Below are 23,379 nucleotides of genomic sequence, written 5' to 3'. Positions count from 1 at the left end.
AATGAATGTACACTGCTGTGTGAAGTTTGATACATTATTGTAATTCCTGCATGTATTCTGTTCCACATTTTGGTTCTTAATAACTTCTTCTCTGGCTAGATGGAACCCCTGGCTACTGTAGAACAACTAGAGAGATATCTTCTCAAGATGGTGGCCAAGCAGTGGTATGACTTTGACCGTACATCTTTTGCCTTTGTTCGTAAATTGAAGGAAGGCCAAAAGATTGTCTTCAAAAACAGCAGAGAATTTGATGAAAATGGAATTATTTATTGGATTGGAACGAACGCCAAGTAAGCTTAATTATATACATGGGATATGTATAGATATCAAAATGAGTTATGAATTGATATTATGTAGCTCCTCATTCAGTGTTCAATTTTATGTTTATACAACAAATTTGTTTCATATAATACTGTATTTGTCATATTCATTCTATCATTACATATTAAGGCAAAATTTTTGCGGTACTTTATCAGTAATAAGGATATTTATTATGTCTTTCTTAATTATTTTAGAACTGCTTATGAGTGGGTGAATCCAGCATCAGTAGGACTTGTTGTGGTAACATCTAGTGAAGGTCGTAATCTTCCGTATGGGCGATTGGAAGATATTCTTAGTCGTGATGCATCTGCCCTGAACTGCCACACAAATGATGACAAACGAGCATGGTTTGCCATTGATCTTGGCATTTGGTTTGTGCCCTCTGCTTACACACTGAGGCATGCACGAGGATATGGTAGATCTGCACTTAGAAATTGGATGTTCCAGGTGAGACTGAGGAGTGAGAAATACATCCACTTTATGTACAATGTGACAGTGAATTTGTTTTTCCAAAAATCTCGCTCATGATTGTAATTGATAAATGGAAACCATTTCCAAAAGTCACTAATATGAAGAGGTGATTTTGTGCAGAATAGAGCAGATTTAAAAATGAAACTTCTTTTTGGAATTAATTTTAAATGTTAATTGCACTGTATTTGCATTTTTTTTTTCTGTCGGGCCTTAACTTGAAGTCAGTGTTTTGAATTAAGCTTTTTATTTTATTTTATTCTATTATTATTATTATTTTTTTAAGGAATACAGTTTCTTTATGAACAAATACAATGATAATTAAAATCTTGAACTACTACTACAGTATACCAGTTGTTAATAAAGGGAAATATTTATATTGTAGTAGAACTCTTGACATTAGATTTACTGTTCTAGAATATTGATGCATGCAACATTAACAAAACCCATTTTGTAGGTATCAAAGGATGGCATGACCTGGACAACCCTGTACACTCATGTTGATGACTGCTCCCTCAATGAACCTGGCAGCACTCACACCTGGACCATACAACCTCCATCTGAAGAGAAGGTTTGTCATTATCATTGTCTAGTTATTCATTATCACAGTCATTATTGAAAGCCATAAAAAAATTATCTAATGTTCAGCAAGATAAAATATATAATTTATGGTGTAGAAACCTGTCGCTATAAATAATAACCCAAGTTAGTTATTATTTTTTATCATTTTCCTTACTGAGATACGTGTTGTTGCCTGTCCAAGGTGATGGGAATGGAGTGAGAATAATAACTTTGTTCAAAATGATTTGTCTTTGTACTTGATAGTCTCATTTTAACTTTTATATTTTTTTAAATTGTGTTTTATTTGATGTAATTTATGTTTATTTGGATTGATGAAAGTGGATTTTGAAAGCCTGGAAATCATAGAGAAGTTCAGTGGGTTAAAATGGTCAAAACTACATATAAAATTTTTTCAGAAGGAAGTGGTAGTTGATGGTGTGAGAAGAGGTTGTGGTAAGAGAGGATACGATTGTGACGAAGATTTATCTCTTGTTCAGTCAAATGAGAATAATTGTTATTAGTCTCTGTAGATTGTTTTTCTCCCAAATTTATTAGGATTCATATTAATTGAAAAAAAAAAGCATATCCATTGTAAGACAAACAATAACGGATGATATTCTTGGGATACATCTTATATTAACTATCTCTGCTACGTGTGTAGTACTAATACCTTTGAATTTCTTCACAGACTGGATGGAGACATGTCCGTATTCAGCAGACGGGAAAGAATGCATCTGGTCAGACTCATTATCTCTCACTGTCTGGGCTGGAGCTGTATGGTACAGTGACTGGAGTCTGTGAAGATCTAGGCAGAGCAGCTAAAGAAGCAGAAGCTAATCTGAGGAGGCAAAGAAGACTTGTAAAATCACAGGTGAGGTATTACACCTGAAACTTACATCTGGAAGACATATTGTTCTCAGTGAAATTTATATCTTGCAATTATACATGTTAATTTCCTTGAAGTTTTCTACTGTACATGTCTTCTCATCTCATGTAGATAAGAGGAATGATCTTAATTCACTGATTGTGTTTCTTCATAATTTTGAAACACTCCTTATTCAGGTATTGTAAATCACTTCTATTTTAAAAAATCAGTTTACATGTATCTCATGATTTCTTCTAGGGCAGTCTGTGGAAAACTTTCCCTCTTCATACTTGTCAAACCAATTATAGAACTCTAGAGTCATGAACATCATCATCATCATTTTATTATTATTTTATTGCCATATTCCATGCTTGCATGAGTTGACCATGATAACCTGATGGCAGCTCTCAATGCTGTATGATCTGTAACTGTTTTAGTCGGATTATTCAAGCATTGTTATGCCACTGTTAGCAAGGGATATCAAGTGTTTCACGTTTCCCTATGTTTTTCTTTTTTTCAATTTATATCTAGGCAGGGGCAGTTTCTTTACATGTGGGATTCTTGATATTGCTGTTTGGTCATATACAGTATAGTGATGCAAGTGTTAAAGCAAGATACAGCAGATGGCACTATGCTATGAATGTAAACTTATTGAATTACTGTAGATGAAGCTTTTGTTTTTAAATGATTAATTTTCTTATGAGCTGCCTTTTCTGGCAGATGGTAAAGCACATGGTGGTGGGAGCACGCGTGGTACGGGGTCTTGACTGGAAATGGCGTGATCAGGACGGCAACCCTCCCAGCGAAGGAACCATTACTGGAGAACTTCACAATGGTCAGACTTTTTCTTTATTAAGTATTGTTTCTGTCTTAAACACTTCTTATGGGAGGGTTTGATTAGTGGTAGCCATATCTACGGTATCTGTTTGTACATACATCCTTTCATTGGTTTCAGCTCTATAATTAGGGAATGTTTGTTCAATATCAATTTTTTTTTTTTACGGGAAATAGCCCACCCGGACATAGGTCAAACGACCCATAATGGGGCCTGGGAGACGAAAAAAGAAAGAACAAAGAAATTGAAGATAGAGAAGAAAAAGGTTATACAGTACTGTGTTAATATTCGTTTGTGGAAGTTGTCTGTCCATTTGCAGATAAGTTATGTATGGTTGAAGCCAGACTTGAAACTTTCAGTAAGGTGTGTAGTCATTGGTTTCCACTTTTTAACTTGAGAATGCTTGCCTGAAGCTTCAAAAAAAATAATTGAATTTGTTTTCAGTATTGGCATTCATTGTCAATTTGTTTGAGTTAGACCCCCCATGCTCATAAAAATAACCTGTTATTGACTTTCTCTTAATAATTACAGAGCACTTACACTCACAAATTAAAACTATAACCAAACTTAATATTTATCAAAACTACTGTTTGTTCTGTTTAATATTTGTACTCGGTCTTTTTTTGAGTTATGGCGCCTTATCAACTTTGAAAATTGATAGACCTGTTTATTTCTCTCACACTGTTAAGATTGTCACGAAACTTGGTGAGAGGTACTTTTTTTTTTTACTTTAACATACCATCAAAAATAGATTTATCATTATTGTCACACTATACCTGTAGTTACTTTGGTTAACATTAGTGTTTAAGTTCACTAGACATATGATAAAGAGATATAGATTTCTGCTTCTGAAGCTTTGTGGATCAACACGGAGACAAAGGTTCACTTTTAAAGTATGAATTCAAGTTCAGGATATGATCTAGAATGTGTGAATGTTTTTTATTTATTGTTCTTGCCCCTTTTATGTCACTCTCTATACTTTTACCCTGTTATTTGCCCTTTTCTTGATGGTTTTGATACTCCCATGATCCATACCACACAAGTGAGGAGTAGTATTGGTACATACATACATACATACATATTGATAGATCTTGATAAAATCACACGGGGAAAATGGAAACAACGGAGTACCTTAGCTTTCGTCTTGAATAAAGACGAAAGCTAAGGTACTCCGTTGTTTCCATTTTCTCGTGTGATTTTATCAAGATTTATCTTATCCACGTTTTCATTGTGGATTTACATGAAATATTGATAGATGTACAGCCATTCCTGCCTGTGATTATACTTTGATGTAGTTATTCATCACCTTCAGTGCGAGTATATTTTGCAGTATACATTTAGTTTGAAATAACAATTTGTAACAGCTTGTAAAGGAGTTTTCCTAAAATTAATCAGTTGAAAGATTTTAATTAGGTTTGTATGAATTTAAAAAAAGGAGAGAGAGAGGGAAGTTCACTTCTGTTTATACATGTACAAGCCAATTACTTAAAGGTATCTGTTGAAGTGGATTACATAATATAGAACTTTTTTTTCTTTCTTGGCAAGTATGTTTTATACACCTTTGTGTTCTAACCAGGTTGGATTGATGTCACTTGGGACCATGGAGCTTCTAACAGCTACCGTATGGGTGCAGAGGGAAAATATGACCTCAAATTAGCTCCAGGCTATGATCCAGAGTCTCCTCAAGTGTCCACTGTAACAAGCACCATCAGTAGTGCGTCCAGCAACACTGCCATTACTGCTGCATCTTCTGGCTCCATAGCAACAATTACTACAGCAATAAAGTCTACAAAGGTGAGGTGAACCTGTTCAGTGTGTATGGAGCATTATTGCAAGAAATATTGATAGTTTTGATTTCAAGTGACATATTGTTAAACTCTGATGCAAGTTTTTGTATAGGGTAATAATAATACATTACCAGTGTTTATAAATTAAATGCAAAGCTTTTGAAATGCTAAGTGGTATCCTGTGGTATATTCCTCATTGCACGAGAACATTGTCAATATATCTAGAAATTTGTGCCAGCTGATTTTTATAATGTCATACATTTTACGAGAATCACGTCGTTTAAAATAAATCACTTTTATGTGTGTACAGTAATATCTCCGTTAGCCGGAATCCATCTAACCCGGAACTCTCCGATAGCCGGAATTTAAATTCTCTCGGAAAATCGTTCCCAAAGCCGGAATTTTCTGGAAAATTCCGAATGTGGGAACGATTTTCTGCGGGGTACATTTTCCGGAAAATTCCGAGAAAATTTTTCCGATACTCGGAAAATTCCGGAGATGGGGGATTTTTTTCCGAGGGCGCATTTTCTGGAAATTCCGAGAAAAATTTTCCGTTACTCGGAAAATTTCGGGGATGAGGGATATTTTTCCGGGTTCGAGAGATGATGTAATGGGCAATTTCTGGAACTTCCGAGAAAATTTTTCCATTAACCGGAAAATTCCGGGGACGAGGGATTTTTTTCCGGCTTTGAGAGTCGTCTCGTTACCCGGAAATCTCTCATTCCCGGAAGTGCTCTGCACCAATTGTTCCGGCTAACAGATATCGGTGTAATTCCCTTATTTACCTATTACAGTTTTCTTATCTGTACTGTACTTGAATATTGTGTGAAAGTTCATAAATGATGTTATGTACAGGTGGTTAGCACAGATGTGACCCAAGGAACTAGTGTGTTGACCAGTCGCAAATGTAGCTCCACACCATCACTACCTCAGGCAACAACAGATATTCACAAACATTCTGTCGCTGCCTCGGAACAAGCAGCCTCAGACGATAATCTAACTGCCAAAGTAAGTGTGCATTTGTTGTCTTATAGATTTCCTCAAGTTCTCTTAAGTGCAGAAGCTAAAATCTTGCCCTCTACATATCAGTGGTATTGCTTTCATTTGTGTGGTCTTTGTAAATTTTACAAATCTTAATTTTTTCTGATATTTAAATAATTGCTTCCTTTTTTACCCAAAGAAAAGAAAGGGAACACTAGCAGAACACATCTGTTACAGCAAGTAGAGAGATTGAATGTCACCAAATGAAAGGAGAGTGTATGTTATTTCTTATTCTGGCCACCCTGCACCATAGTGAGAAAGTGCTAGTAAGAGTGAAAAAAATAATAAAAATAGATGATAATATTGCATTAACTTTTTCTACACTTAATTTCTTCATTATTGACTCTCCAAATAGCAACTGTACCCTTATCATTGTTGGCATTTTTTTTTTTTTTTTTCAGTATCCTCTCGCCATATACGCTTTTGCCTTACACATTTTTTGCTTATGCGTACTGTTATCACTATCCATTTTTTCCATTCGCCAATGAATATTTTAATTACACAGTTGATTTGCCAGAATTCCTAATGTATAGTAACATATACTGGGTAATGCAGCTTATCAATGGCACTCATACTTTGCTGTGACATGATCCTGTGTGTTTCATTTGCCAGTGACTTGTGAGAAGGGAAAATAACATTTCTCAGTGTTCTGTTTATGCATGCCCAGAGCTTGGACTATAGTAAACCCTCGAAGATCCAGACCCGGGAAATCCAGATTTCGGATGATCCGGACAAAAAATGTTGGTGGTCCTGGGCTGAGAAGCCTCCTAGAAATTTCCCTAAGAAACATTACCAAACCAGAGCAAAGAATATTTTAGGCCCGTGGGCACTGCTTGACCTGTCAGTTGCTTGAACACAGGTGCCCAAAGAGGTGGGAAACATAAACCGAATTGGCAATTGTTGTTTGTGGGAATATTATTTCATTCACTCAAGTAATGATACAATGTTTCTTATTATGTTATCATAGGTAAATGCATGGTTTATATATGGTAATTTGTTTATCACTACATTAGTACTGTATTTTTGGCGTGTCTTATTTCATTTATTATTCGACGGAAAATTCGGACAATCGGCTTTTACAGACGGGTGGTCCCCCCTTTTAGTCCGGATCTTCAAGGGTTCACTGTACCTCCAAATTGAATATTGCACTTTTTGCAAATTTGACTGTTGTTGTGTTGGGCTTTATTCTGTTGATAATGTCTCAGAAGTGAAGTGCAAAGAAAATCTGAAAATCTATGACATCAAGAGACATAGTTGACTGATTAGATAAGCTAATAGGAATCTAAGTGAACCTTGTCCTCCTCCTAATCTGCCCTCACCCTGTCCTCCTCCGTTCTTATATATGTACAGTGAATGCGGTAGCCTATAGTGTTATAAAGTTATTTTATACAAGTTATATGACTTGAAAAGTGTGTGTTGTGTGAGTGGCTTGGTATGAGGAGGGACAAAAAGAGTTGTTCAAAAGTTAGGGATATATTTCTCAGAACAGGTCCCATTTTTCTCGTGAGGTCAATTACTTATCTTACATGGGTTTTTGATGGAACACATCCCCCATGTAAGGCGAGGAGCTACTGTACTACTAGATCATTCAACTTGTAAGTCATTAATATAAGATGGCTCACTTCTTGCACTTGTTTTCTCAGCATTTCATGAGATTTTTCCAACTAACTTGAAGTATGCTCATCCATTCTCTAATTTTTAAGAAAGAATTGTTTGACTTATGCTCTGAAATATCCTCTCATTTTTATTCTTTATGCTGGATTAAGTTGCGTAAATATTAGTTTTTATTACATGATGCACTACTTTTGATGGAAATGATTAAGATTATATGGAATTTTTCAGTGACTTAGATTGTTTTAGTAGCTATAATTCACCATTGTGGGACTATGATAACACTGTAATAAGATGATGGTCATAGCTGGTGTGTAAGAAATAAACATGAGTTATAGTTACCAAGCATTATACTTACAGTACAGCAGCAACAGTTATTTATGATAAATATTGTCATTAGGGCTTTTTATCTTAATTTACCAAGATCAACAGGATCATATCACATTAAATATCAAAAAAATACTTTATAGTAAATAATAATTACAAATAATATACAAGTAACATAAGTGATATAAATAAGATATATAATAACTAGATGGGGAAAAGCTCAAACTACAGTTCATTTCAACATAGTGACAGTGCAAGGAGTAGTGTTTACTGGGAGTGAATATACTGGTCTATTACATGTTATTGATAATTTTTACAATGGTTGGGACTGGGCTGTTCTTATAGCGATCAGTTCGTGCACGTATGGGCTGGATGTGGTTGTGGTGTCGAACAGCAATTCTCGGGCTAGGGATCTCAGGTGGTAGTAGGAGCCGGTGTCGAGGATGGTGTAGAAGCTTCTTACCAAATTTGCAGATGAGGTTGTGGTGATGGTCAGTGAGAGTCGAAAGGGTCAGTGTGTCAAGCGCTTCTTGATATGTGGAGTAGGAAGGGGAGAGAATAATCTTGCATGCCCTCTTTTGCACTTTTTCTAGGTGTTTACGTTGTGTGGCATTTAGGGAGGAAGACCAGGTGGGGTGAGGCATAGGTGAGCTTGGGAAGTATGAATGTTGTGTAAACACTGAGGAGCTCGGGTGCAGGAACTCCGAGGGACTTGAGTCGGCGGAGGAGGTGGAGACGGAAACTGGAGGATTTGACAACTTCACTGATGTGTGGTTTCCAATTTAGTTTGTTGTCTATGGTGACGCCGAGGAGCTTCGTGGAATCTACAACCTGGAGTGTGTTCGGACCTAGAGTAATGGAAGGAGGTGGGACAATGTCGGAGGAGAGGTTGATGTGCATAACCATGGTCTTGGTATGGTTGATGGTGACATGGTAGTTGGTGGCCCAGTTTTGGAGACTGTTCAATAAATCCTGAAGGGCAGTATAGTTGGGAGCAGAATTGTTGACGCTGATCCCAATGGTGGAGTCGTCGACATATTTCCAGTGAGCAGGGGTTTCTCTTAGGGCATCATTGATGAGCATAAGGAAGCAGAGTGGTCCCATCTTGGTGCCTTGGGGGACGCCACAGGTGAGTGACTGAAAGGTGGAGACAGCCCCTCGGAAGCGTACAGCTGGCGTCGGTCACTGAGGAAGTCTGTAAGCCATGGTATAAGACTTCTCCGAAGCCCGAGGTCAATAGCTTTGTTGATGATTATATTGTGGTCGACTAGGTCGAATGCTTTAGTGAAATCAATGAAGGCGACAGCTACAGACGTTTTTCGTTTCTCGAGATGGCGGTATATGTAATCGAGAAAGCTGACAAGACAGTGAGTGGTGGAGGAAGTTTTCATGTTGCCAAATTGCTGAGGGTCTACGACTCCTGCAATATCAGCATAAGCCCAGTCGAACACAAAACTTTCACAGATTAGGCTGGGTATTGGGGTGATTGCAATAGGTCGTAGCTGATTTAAGGATTGTGGGCTGGTTGACTTGGGCACTGGTGATACATAAGAGGTCTTCCAGTCAGCTGGGCATCTGGCTTGACTGAGAGAAGCATATATATGTGTGGGTACAACTTCTATTTGTTGTCTTAAGCTTTTCTTGTGGCTTTCTACACATGTCAACTAAGATTTTCTGGTTTCCTGTACCAACATAATATTGGAAGAGGAAGGAAGATGATAGATTGAAAATTTAAAAAAGGATATTGATAAGTCAACAAGTGGTGTTTGAAACACTTTAGACATTTTAATTGGCATCTTTGCAATTAAACCCCATTCATGTGTATTGTTTAAAGCACTATATAGCATGACTTATGGAAGAAAAATGAGTGTAAGTATTCTTGTTAGTCAAGGGGCTTCAGTTTTGTGAATTGCCTGTAATTGCTATTTTTTTTTTTTTTTTATAGCTCGTTTTTTTATTTATTTATTTTCTTATTTGGTGAGACATTTTAGTACTGTACAACTGAGAATTGCACCTCGATGAAGGTTGGTTTCCATTTTTTGTGTTAGGTTGTAGTCTCACAATGGGCTAGAGTATGGGATCAGAACGTACTGTATATGAAAATCATATGTTTATTCAATTTTTCAAGACTTTTTTTATTTCCTTTGTGTCTCAAATGACTTCTTTTTTTTTCAAAGTTCAGTTGTTTTTTTAGATATATGCTGACAATAAGTTGTAACTACAGTATATGCTTAATATTGACTATTTTATTATAGTTGAATATATTATAAAAATGTGACTGAAATGTTTTTCTGCCTTCAGATTGAATCATGAACCTCAAATATATTTATTTGTATTTCCAGGCTGCTGAGACTGTTGCAGAAAATGTGCTAAGTGTAGCCAGCGCTGAAGCTCTACTGAGTGTTGAGGGCAGTGGGCGTGAGAAGGGGAATGAGTTGGCATCTCTAGTACAATCTCTCAGCTTAAACGACCGTGACATCACGTCTGAATTCTCCGATGCCATGTCCTCCTTGGAGTCTGTGCTCAATACCTCTGATATTAAATCGGGTACGGGTGATATGAGTGAGGCTATGACTGTGATGGATGTGGGCTTGCATCCAACTCCCGACACCAAAACGGGTTCCATGGGACTAGCTGGGGATTGCCCAGCTGTGACTGTGAATGAAGAAAAATTTGGTGACATCAGCAGTATAGGCATTAGTGGCAGTGTGAGCAGCAGCAGCAGCAGTATTGGGGGCCTCACCAGCAGCAGCAGGAAACGATGTGGGGGTGTAGTAATGGGTGAGGGTAAGAGGGACTGCACTGGGCGCTCCACCATGTCTTCACAGCCTATGAGTGTTAGTGTGCCCAACCTGACCAGTGCAGACTCTGAGCCATTGACACATAGTCTACTGGAAACCTTTGCTCAGGTTGCCAGGAGACGGGGGGGATCAGCTACCATGCCACCCGGCACTGGGGTGTGTAGCAATGGGGGGATGGCACCCCATGCTCCTAATTTGCCTGCTAGTGTCAGTAATGTGCGCACAGGCTTGGGGCAACTGATAGGTGGGCCACCCCCAAGCCTGGCCCACCCAGTGTTCTCGCCCTCCACCCACTCCATGTCCAGTCTGGTCCGTCTGGCCCTCTCCTCACACTTCCACCTCCCAGGTTAGCTCCAATGAACACGTCTCCCAAAGTCCATGACCACAGAACTGGGGAACTTATATTTCAAAAGAACAACCATAAACTACTGCATCATTGGTGTTCTATTGAAGTATTGGACTTGTATGGTATCTTATGGTATTAGAGTAGCAACACTTAATAACTTCCAAACTGTCCTATTTACAGCTACTCTAGTAACAATCAGATATCAGGCCTTCAATTCTGGTGTCAAGGACTTTCTGGTAACTGCTAGATACCAAGAAGTCAGATATGATGTCTAAAGAGCAAGGATCCCTCAGCAGATGCATGGGGTTAAACTCGGTTATCTTAGGGGGAATTTTGGTTTGGATTAGACATCATATTTAACCTGTGGTATTTGGAAGGAAGCTCTGGTAACACACACCCCAAATCTTTTCCAACACTTAACCTGATAATACAGCTTAACATGCTTACATAATAAATGAATACAAAATTCATATCCATGAAATAAAAGTTCTTTTAACTTTTTTAACAACTAAATGGTATGATGCACTGTATGGTTTAGTGTTTGGCTAAGGTTTTACAACAGGGGTCTCTCTAATCCACCTCCCAGTTGATTGTTGTCATTCCATTGATTCATTGTTTTTATTTCTCTTTTTAAGTCTGTCAAAGATACATCTCTGCACCAAGATAATGAACTCTGGTGGATTAGGGGTTACTTCACATGCTTTCCCTTGTGTTAAAGGTTTGCAATAAGGATTCAATATATATATATATATATATGTAAGGATAGGTGACACCATTAAGACAACGTGTCACCCACATCACAGATATTGAAATAGCTGAGTAAACTAAAAAAAATTACCATTAGTTTAGATACCAAGTTTTTGTATGATGTTTCCTGTACTGCTCATCTATTTCAAGGTCTGAAATCTGGCTATGAAGGTTATTATAAGTAATAAATGAGCTGTGCATGCCGAGGCTGTGTAGTTTTAAGCTTAAGTGATGGCAAAGTGTGGGTGGCTTTTGGATATAAATCTTCAAAGGTTCATCTGTATTGTACATATCTAAATCGGGTGCACAAGGTTATTTTTTAAATTGCATGATTTTTCTGGGAACTTGTAGGTGGAGGTTTGATTTGGATTGCTGCAAGTAACCTGTTCTTATTTCAACCAAAGATGATGCTTCTTTACTAGTATTGCAGCTTTGCTTCTTAAATCATATTACTGTTGATAATAATGAGTTTCAAATGACATAACATCCATAGCTTATTAATCACTGGTAAGCAGTGTATATGATATTCCCTTATGTGATCATCATTGAGAATATTGTATGCAAGCAAGCCATGCACAGTTAGCCTACTGAAGGTTTGTAATGTAAATTAATTGGCAAAGATTTGCAAAACTTGCAAATTAAAACTAAATAACAAGGAAGGAGAAATTGTAATTCCGAGACAATAATACAGTATTAATGTGGCATTTATAAGTGTAGGATTGACAAGCATCTGCAATAACATGAAAGTATTGAGAGTTGATATGCTAGTAACAAGTCCCTTTTAATCACAATCATCATCATCATCATCATCATCATTATTGTATTGCAGCCATACTTGTATGGGTTATCCATGATTATCTGATATCACAGTGCCATCAGACAAATTTGAAGCAAGTTTTATGGCTGGATGCCCTTCCTATCGCCAACCCTCTTGAACAAAGATTGAACATGGCGTTACATGTAGGAGTTCCAAGAGCTCTCGGCTTGCAAGGCAGGTTTTCAACTCCTCAGGCAATCAAAGATTACATGTCTGTTGTATTTTAATCATGGGTATGATATTGAGACTAGAGCTAAGCTGATAGAGAATACAAAAAACCCGTCCCTAATTTAAACGTTGGACAGAAGTTCATTGTTTAATTTTTTGAAGATGGCAGCAGTTGTCAGAAACAAACTTTCCAAAATAATTGTAAGAGTAAGACAAACAAATTATTTCTTAATGAGAATGAACTTCATTGAATATTAATATTAAGCAGGGACAGGCTGCATTATATAAAGTGAAGTTTTGTATGTAATTTTTGGGTGGGCCCATTAATATCATCTGTCATACCAATGGTGATGTAAATAATTAACTCTAATGTATAACATGTTCCTTGAGTAAAATTATGCCTGCTTCATTATTTTTGAAGGTTCTAAAGGAACAGTACTATTATCAAAAGTAGACATTATTAATGATTCTCACTTGGTATTAGTCATTTATGTTAAAAATAGCTCCTTTAACTTTTCATCGTTGGTTTGGGCATCATTGAGTTTTGGATAATTGTAAAAGAAATTCTTTTGGCTGTCAGTGTCAGGATGTGAACTTGAAGGTTGTATCTTGATTGTTGCTAAGAGTATTTGGTTATAATTTAAAATGTTGGATTGCACATACCATTTGTTTTAAAGATGACAGATTGTGGCAGTGTTAACAAGGGGAATTGATCAGGAGATAAATTTTTGCCAAAAACTTCCTGTAATCTTGCCCATCGCAGTAGGTTAACAACTCAGAATTGCTCCAAATACTGCTGATGGCATTAGTGTCATAACTTACACCTGCAGGGCTTGTTTGGCTTTTAGACAAGTATTTATTGCAGTTGTAGTTAGATTATCCTATGATCTTCCAGCTGCTAGTGTGCTTTTATTATTTGCTAACCCATCAAGTCATTGTAGATGGTTTGTTCTAATAAAGGGTTGGGGGAAGTTTCAGTCAAATGAAAAGTTTGGTAGGTGCAATTAGGAAACTGTAAATTTGTTTTGTGGTTACTGTGCCAGTAGTGAAGAACTACTAAAAGTTAGCGGATATGCCATGGTCCAAGGCAGCTTGTAGTTGTCAGTCATTTGATGATTGGGTACTACTTCACATGAGAGGAACAGAGTCTGGCCTACTTTATCATTAATATAATCATCAATGTTTTTCAGCCATTTTCCATGCTTGCATGGATTAATTGCAATTACGTGATGGCAGTGCTCCATGCTGCATGGTCTTTTGCAGTCTCTCATGTCAAGTTCTTAACTCTGTCATTTCTTACAACCTCTCCCCATGTCATTCTTGGCCTACCCCACCACATTAAGGCTGATGCACCTCTTGACCCAACTTGTCCCATTGAGTCTCTTCTTATGCCATCTCAGCCTGCCTGTATTGCAGGACTTAGCCAATACTCTCAATACCCAGCCACCCTTTTACCTCTGAACAGTGCTGCCTTTCTTTCAGTGTCACATTTCACATTTGCTTCACCATTCTCATATCACCTCAGTCAAGCCTACTAAGTGTCATCCTCTTAAACTGCCCATGTTTAATTGTCATACAACATCACACTTCTCACACCAGTGGCATACTTTCTTTTTTTTTCATGTGGAGGGAAGGTCTTGCTGTCAATAAAGGCAGCAGCAACTCCTTAAACTTCCTCCAGCCACTTTTGACTCTTGCAACTGAGCAAGCTTCAGCACCTCCCACCGGTACTGATCATGTCACCTAGGTAACAGAACTCATTGACACAGTCCAGGGACATATTTCCAATGATAAGTTTTTTCAATCTTGATGTGGACACATGGTTACCTGCACATACTGAACACTCAAAGTTAGTAACATCCTGCAGTTTGCCATGTACTCCACTGCACCCCTTGTGTACCCACCTTCCAAACATTTTTGAGTTGCTACCAATACCTTGCAGGCAGCACATGGCCATTTTCCATTTTTCACCATGAGGTCCCTCACCCACACCACTTTTTTCCCCCCTTACATTTAGTCTCTTTGACTCTTTTTCACCCTACCATTTCTTAAATTTCTCCATTGTCTCTTCAATACTGTTTGTTATAAGCACTAAGTCATCAGCATACTACAACTTTCAGGGCAGGCCAGTCCTAAAATTTTGCAATGTTGTCTCCAGCACCATGATAAACAGAAGGGGGACTCAGGACAGTACTCTCAATGAACCCCTACTTTCACCACAGACTCCTCACTTTCCTCACCATTTACTCTTACAGAGGTTTTGAGCCCTCCTATACTGCCATAGCCACTTGAACAAGGTTCTCCTCAATTTCTAGCTTTCTCATTGCCCATTTACTACTTCAAAAAGGAGTAAAAATTACCATCTGTTCTTCACCATTAGTTAGGGTACTGCAGTGTTCCCTGCACCAAGCAGGGTCCATCCTGTTTCATGTTAGCATGAATTAAAGATCAGCTTCACACACTCCAGAGTAGTTTAGAATTATTTTCAACGGTAATAGGATTCAGCATTTAACCAGATCTCTTGAATTGCATGTATTTATGACGATTGTGATGAGGCACAAGATACATTTAGTCTATAGTGAGCTTGTAAAGGCATTTGGACAAATATGTAGGGAGATTCCAAGATATTTTTATTAATATCCCTCATTATTGGTTCAGTGTACTGTACTGTAATGCACTTGTTCAGACACCATTATGCTGTGAAGTGTTCAGGGAAAATCTTATCTTTCCTGAAGGACTGGTATCGTTTCTCATAGTTTGTCTTGTTCAAGAAAATGAGTATCCAGTACTATCGGGTGTTGTTGGACTAAACCTCTGTTACAGTAGTAGTCTGTCAGTCGGGTGGGATACTGCACTAACTGCTAGCTAGGAATCGGGGATCAACACTTGCCCAACTACCTTGCATCATTGCAAGAAAAGGCTTATTTGCATGGAAGAAAATTTGTGTCCTAAATTCTCTAACCTTAATCCTTAGTCCACTGCCCATTGTGTGTTCCATTATACACCTATCAACATCATTCAACGCTTTCTACCGCAGGGTTAATTTTTATCAAACGTCATATTGATGTTTTACAAAAATTTTTGTCAATAGCCCAAACATATATTTGGTATCCATACCATACAAATATAAGTATGCATTTTCAGTGTCTCTTGAATGCCACTGAACTGTAAAAGGTTGTACACTCTGGCAGTGAAATTGAGCACTTCAGGTTTACTTAGGTTATTGGAAGTTTCCTGTGAAAAGATGATTAAAAGACAATTCTTTAGTTTCTATTGTAGACAGAATATTGCCATTTTCCCAGAACTGCAAAATGATTGAAATGAAACTATTAACCCTTGGTATGAGAGTAGGGGAACTTATTTTTTTTTTTTTGGGGGGTTCAGTCTTTACAGAAAATTTGATAAATACTGTACAGTAGTATCAAAGGGTAAAAATGGTTGCAAGTGGATACTAATAGATTTCACTTCCAAAATTAATTTACTGAAGTTTTTGGGTTGTGTTTTGAATTTTTGCATTTGTGAACATATTTTAGGCATCCTGTAAAGTCCTGCAGCTTGCTTGTGCATCCATCAGCAGAATTTGTATTTTTCTGCCCCCGTCTGTGCATCCTTACATGTGTTTTTATCTTGTATACTGTACACAGTAAGAGGTAATCGACTTTCAGAGATCAGAGTTAGGTCAAGGCTTTATGGTCATGTGTACTGAAATGCTGCTGTTGCTTATTTTGTATGCATTAATAGATGACCCATCTATGTTTTTTCAAAGTGTTTGATTGGATTTATTTATTCATTTTTTCAACCTTGTCCTTGCCATTCTGAACTTCCACTTTCTGCAGATAGCAAGTGCATTTGTGTTTTATAAACACAGGACTTGTTACATTTTGAATTGCTTGGCTGATGAAAAAAAATTGTGTGGATATTCAATTTGACAATTCCTGGTCAAATTTTCCCATTTTATGACAACTTTAAGGAACTTTTGATTTCTTTAGTAACCAGGTGTGAAAACTTGTTATTATAACTTTGATGTTTATTTCTACAGAAAGTTTAGCTGGTAAAATGTTCAATCCAGGATTAGCTTTCTATACTTCGAATGCAAGTTGAAGTGAATGTGGAGTGCTCATACTTCTCTTTCAGTTCTTACTTTTTGATTTCTACACTTCTTTGCACTACTCTTCTCTACCATTTCCTCCCTGTTTTGAGGTTTCTGGTTTCTTTGATTCGTCCCTTGTAAAAGTGGTTAACTCTTTAAAATGGATGCAGAATGGGTTGTGGGAGATCTAAGATTTATTTCATGAGAAAATTTTTAGCCAACTGCTCATATCTTCGTGTACTGGATCCTGGTGAAAGGGGTCAGTTTATATTTTGTTTATATCCGTTTCGGGTTGGGAGGAGAACCGTTGTTATGAATATGGTGCATGGTTGTAGTTGGCTATGAAAAAGGTGTTGGTCTTGTATGCCCTGTTGAAAACCATATACTGGATATATTAGTCTTGTATTTTTTTTAAACATAGCATATTCTGTGCACTTTTGTTCTTACTAACATTTGGAAAGATCTTAATCATGGCTATGACTAAGTTTGGGTGTTGTGACCAACAAGTTGTGGTGGTGGGTGTAGAGCGTTCACACCTAATAAATGTCAGCCTTTTAGGAGTACAGTACTGTATACACAAAGAGGGTAGGAATTAATGATCTTGGAGTCTGATAATCTTATACATTTTCTCATGGTCATTGTAGTGATTATTATAATACAAAATTAAGGACATTGGAATATTTCAAGCTCATATGGCCTTAGAAATTTTATTCATACTGGTAATTTTCTGTGACTTAAAAAAACAAATGTTCACAATACTGTAGATCTATCAGCTTTAAATTATACCCTCTGGTTGCTTGCTTTAGAAAGAACTGATAAATTAAAAAAAAAATATATATATATATATATTATATTTTCTTTATTAGTGAGGCTTAAAACCATGAGGGGTAAGTACATTACCTGTATATTTAGCCTGGTCGCAAACTTGCTAACACCATACTTTAACAATTGAAAAAATAATATCTTGGAATTTTTAAAATACAGTACATTCCTTTTGAAGACATACAATTATCACGTTTTAAATTGACAGTTTTTCTTTGATGTTTGCTATTTGTCTTGTCTCCTGGTCATTCATCATTTTTTACAAACCCTGTACTGTAATAGGTAGGCAGTAAATTACGAGACAGAAGAAGTCGGTTTGGGTTACTGCTGGCCACTACCACTCATGCTGTGAAGAACAATGATAAGCTATTATGCACATAATTTATTTTTTGTGTCCATAGTCTAGCCATTACTTTACATTGATCGACACCATCAGAAACTGCAAACTTCAGGTATTAGAAATAGTTCTCTCTGACCAAGTAGTGTAATAACTACTGTAACATTGCTTGCAAAGTTAATTATGTATTTTTCATTTATTTATTTATTTATTAGGGGGAGTAGTCAAAGTTTATTTTTTATACATATATTGGAGTACTGTATAGTGTACAGTATTTACATTCTGAAAGCCTGTTATGGCTCATAGCCAGAGACAGATATTTTTTAATGAAGAAAAAACACAATTCTATATGTTTATTTTATGTATTTTACTACAATTCTAAGGGCACACACTACCCAATACTGGTTTAATGGAAAATCCTTTTAGTACAGTATATGGAATGAATACGTATCCAAGTCACTTCATAAAATTTTTTTGGATTTTACTGTACCTGTATATTACTACAGTGTCAGTATTTGAGGATTGTAGTATTAAATAAGAGTAGGGAATTTGTTGAGATATGTGAAGTATTCTGGCACTGTGAAATTATTGGGAAGTTTGTTTTACTTAATATGTGATGAGGATGAGTGGATTATTTGAATGCTCTCTCGTTCTATTTTCTTCTATGGTATTCTATATTCTTTATAATCATATTTAGCATGAAATGGAATTTTTATAGATAGATGGCTGCAGAAATCAAAGATCTTGGGAAGTATCTAAATGTTTTTCATCATTTCTTGATTCAATCCATATGACATAAGAACAGCTATAGACTCAAAATTATATGAAATTTTAATAGCTAGTTAACCTGTTTGATTCATATATAATTTTTAAATTACAGTATTTTTAGGTACTCAGTTTATTATTAGGGAGAGAGTGATGTCTATTTGATTAGTTATATGTACACACTATTTATCTTTATTTATGGCACACACAGAGAATGAGACTGAATGAATTTCTGTGCATTTGTGTTTATTCAGCAATATTGAGTTGTGCTGTTTTGATGTCAGTGCTTATAGATTTGAATATGATAGGCAGCTCAATTAATGAAGGAAGATTTTTCAGTGTACGGACATGACAATGGGAGAGCTAGAAGAATTATATGTGAAATATGCCACCCACATAATGTCATTGCATATTTATGCCTCATACAGTATATTTGAAGAAAATGTTCTTCTACTTTCTTGTTTAAGAATACAGTAGAAAATAATTCTCACAAAATTATTCAGCTGCAGCATGTAAAAGTATTATACTGTAATGTTATCCATGTAGGGTCTTGGTCTTATTTCTTTCTCTTTCAGATCTTGTTGGTTATTGTATGTTAAGGGTTTTGTCTGTTACAATATTAATTTTGTTTGTTAATATCAGGGTGATGAGTTATAATCTCTCTCTTTACTTCTTGAGTATTGTGTCAATATTTTCAGAGATTTAGGGATCATTAGATATGCTTCTTATGTGTAACAGTGATAGTCATGTTTAATGCTATTTCATAGTCAGTTATGCATTCTCAAACCCAGAAGTCTTAATAGTATTACTGTTCTAACTACTTTCTTGATTCACTCCTTTTATTCACTTTCCTCCAGTTCTATCAAGCGTTGTTTACCTGCATGATGTATTATATTTGTTATACTGAAGTAGTAACCTCTCAATATCTAGTATGAGTAAAAAATATTATTATAGGTCTGAAATATCTTGTTAGTGAATTTTCTCTCTTTAAAACTCTCCATATGACATTTGTCTTGTCTACTAGTATCTACTTCCCATAGTTCTGGTTTTCACGACAGTTTAGAAATGTGTTCTCTTACTTGTGGGTGATGTAAGTTACACAATTTTCTTGTAGCTTCCTCTCTTTTTTATTTGCCATCTTGTCTTATACATGTAGGTGCTTTGGAATATGGCTGGTTTGTTAGTTCCAAAAATTTATAGCGCAAATTATTGTAACTTAGTCTCGTGCTCACATTTCTCCAAAGAGTATCAAATCTATCAAATTTCTCAAACTAAGTGAGGGAAACATTAATTCCATTACAGGGTCTGGGCCTTTAAGCACAGCTCAGAGTTATCCTACTCTGACATCAGGCACAACCTCAACTACCTCCTCCACAACAACTACAGGTGCTGCTGCTGCATCCTCCACTACTAACCAGCCATCCACCAACCTCTCTTCCTTCCCTCATGGCCTCACTATGAGCCTCACATCTACATCTAGTGATTCGGAGCAAGTCAGCTTGGAGGTGAGATTTGTATTACTGTATCTTTGTTTTTCTGTTTTCATGAAGTAATTGTAGCAGTAAGAATACTTTATTTTACAACTACCAAGAAGTTTGAACAGGGTGTATACCCGATTTAAGTACTGTAATAGGAAATGCGGAGAGACTAAAGGTTAGATAAAAGAATGGGGAAGTGTTGGTTATCTAGAGGAAGTAGGTAGTAGGTAGCTATCGAACAGGGAGGTACTACCGCCTGGGAAGATATTGGAAGCATAATGTGTTGTCTAATGGTAGACCCTGCTGCTATATGGCATCACGAAAATTGTGACCAAGTCCCAGGTTGCTGATCTATCTTTCTGCCTCATTTACACACAATTCTGTCTCTCTTACTATTGACAACACTACAACTAAAACCTTACTCATTCTTGATCTGTTTTATTCATTCTATTTTATTCTCCTATGTCAGTTGATATTAATACTGGAGTGGGGCCTTCTCGGATGGGTCCCACTGGTCGGGAAGGTTGTGGACCCCAGGGCCGACCTGATCATCATCAAGCTACTGGGGCCTCAACTGACGCCACTACGGTTGCTGGAGGATCGGCTTTTTTCACACTTCATTTTTCCAACATTCGTGGACTGAGATCCAATTTTTCTTCTGTGGAGCACCATCTATTAACCTCTTCCCCCAATCTCTTACTACTCTCCGAACTTTAACTGACCAAAGCAGCTTCACCCAAACCTTTTCAAGTCTCTAACTACAACCTTTATACCTACTTCCGTTCTAAGGGAGGTGTATGCGCCTACTGCAATACACGTACACCTACAGCCCGACTCGCGGATCTTGAATCTCCCCTTTATGATGTCATCTGGCTCAAAATATCTCTACCTACTGTGACTATCTTTCTTTGTTTCCTATACTGTTCTCCCAACTCTACCAACTATTTCGAACTCTTTGACTATCTCACTTCTTGCCATGAGTCGTTGCTATCCACACACCCCAACACCGAGATCCTCTACCTAGGGGATTTCAATGTACATCACAGAGAGTAGCTTGGCTCTGCAAGGGATGACCCAGGTGGAGCTGAGGCACTCTCTTTTTCCTTACTTAATGATTTGGAACAAATAATCAAACACCCTACACGCGTTCCTGATCGACACGATCAACTTGCTAACATTCTTGATCTTTGTTTTACCTCTAACCCCTCACGCTATTCATACTCAATTTTTGCCCCCTTAGGACCTTTTGATCACAACCTTATTTCTATTAAATCAAACTGGGCACGACCACCTCCCCCACCCCCCTCTAAACGTCAACTATGGCACTATCGGAGGGCAAGCTGGCGATCCTTGCGAGAATTCTTTACCGACTTTCCTTGGGATGAATGTTGCTTTTCCACTCGGGATGCCTCAGTATGTGCTGACAGCATTGCTGAGGTTATACAGGGCGGTATGAGTGCATTTATCCCATCTTCTACCAAAACTTTCACATTACAATCATGGTTTGATCGCTCCTGCTCTCTTGCTTGCAGGGTGAGAGATAGGGCATATCGAGCTATGAAACTATCTCCTTCTCCTATTACCCACACCTCTTTCATTACTTCTAGGAATCGTTGTAAGGCTATTCTTCGTAGGGCCAAGCGGAATTTTATTAAAAGAAAGACTGCTGTCCTGACTAATTCTTCCTCTAGTAAATCCTTCTGGTCCTTAGCTAAAAACATCTGTATAAACTTCTGCACGCCTTCTTTTCCTCCCCTCTTCCGTCCCAATAACTCTATAGCCAACTCTCCCCCTGAGAAAGCCAACCTCTTTGGCACCTTATTCTCCTCTAATTCCACCTTAGACGATTCCCACTCTACCCCTCCTACCCCTGCATCTCCTACTGAACCTATGCACTTTCCTATAATCTCCACTAGCAGGGTTTCCGGTGTGTTATCCAGGTTGGATGTGAGTAAGGCGCATGGACCGGACGGAATACCCCCTCGTGTTCTGAGGGAGTGTGCTGAAGCCCTGGCCCGTGCTTGCTCGCTTCTTTTGCCTTTGCCTCAAAACCAAAACTTTTCCTTCTTCTTGGAAGCATGCCTTGGTTCAGCCCATCCCGAAGAAGGATGACCATTCTAATCCCTCTAACTATCGCCCCATTGCCCTAACTTCATCCCTCTCTAAGATTTTCGAAACTATCTTGAACTCCCATTTTCTCCGTCACCTTGAACGCCTTTCTCTTTTGTCGGATCACCAGTATGGCTTTTGCCAGGCGAGATCTACTGGTGATCTGCTCTCCTATTGCACCCATCTTTGGTCATCCTCTCTTAGGGATTATGGGGAAACTTTTGTCGTGGCCCTCGACATCTCCAAAGCATTTGACAGGGTATGGCACAAGTCTTTGCTATCTAAACTTCCCTCTTTTGGTTTCTCTCCCCCACTTTGTTCTCTCATCTCTAGCTTCCTTGAGAATCGATCCATGGCAGTTGTTGTCGAGGGATCGATTTCTCGCTCTTTCTCTATCAATAGTGGCGTCCCACAGGGTTCTGTTCTTTCACCAACTCTCTCTTCTTTTTATCAATGATTTACTTCACACTGCAACTAATTCTATCCATTCTTACGCCGATGATTCTACTCTTCACTCTTCCTCACATTTTCCCCTTCCTCCTAACTCTCAAACTAGATCTGTTTCTAGAACTGATATCATTACTTCTATCAATGCGGATCTGTGCAGCATCTCTGAATGGGGAGATACAAACTTGGTTAAGTTCAATAGTAACAAAACTGAATATTTAGCAATTACACTTTGTAAAGTAGACGATCTCCCACCAATTACATTTCAGGACGCTATCATCCTCCCAAATTCTGAAATAAATATGTTAGGCCTCACCATTTCCTCCAATATGTCCTGGAAATCACACATCCTTAGTATAACTAAAGCTGCCTCCCGAAAGTTGGGAATGCTGTACAGATGCCGCAGCTACTTCACTCCTGAGCAGTTGCTCCAAGTATATGAGGGATTCATTCGTCCTAACTTGGAGTACTGCTCTCATATCTGGGGTGGCTCTTCTTCTGTCCAACTATTAGATAGGGTGGAATCAAAGGCATTCGTCTTACTCTCCTCCTTTAGTCAACAATCTCTCTCCCCTTTCTCTTCGCCGCAATGTTGCTTCACTCTCTCTCTTTTACAGGTACTTTAACGGGCAATGT

At 37.7% G+C, this 23,379-nt stretch overlaps 1 protein-coding gene across 1 annotated transcript in view; it reads left to right on the top strand.

Moving 5' to 3' along the window:
* LOC121876712 (E3 ubiquitin-protein ligase HECTD1-like) overlaps window positions 1–23,379 on the top strand; it is a 49,384-nt gene that overhangs the window by 10,060 nt on the left and 15,945 nt on the right. Inside the window, 9 exon segments of the mRNA XM_042382070.1 lie at window positions 100–290; window positions 516–768; window positions 1,247–1,360; window positions 2,039–2,221; window positions 2,936–3,050; window positions 4,627–4,844; window positions 5,693–5,845; window positions 10,159–10,963; window positions 20,012–20,214. Coding sequence (XP_042238004.1) covers window positions 100–290; window positions 516–768; window positions 1,247–1,360; window positions 2,039–2,221; window positions 2,936–3,050; window positions 4,627–4,844; window positions 5,693–5,845; window positions 10,159–10,963; window positions 20,012–20,214 — 2,235 coding nt within the window.

Source organism: Homarus americanus, unplaced genomic scaffold (assembly GCF_018991925.1).
Source record: "Homarus americanus isolate GMGI-L3 unplaced genomic scaffold, GMGI_Hamer_2.0 scaffold53604, whole genome shotgun sequence".
Classification (NCBI taxonomy): domain Eukaryota; kingdom Metazoa; phylum Arthropoda; class Malacostraca; order Decapoda; family Nephropidae; genus Homarus; species Homarus americanus.
This window is presented reverse-complemented; position numbering and strand designations above follow the sequence as displayed.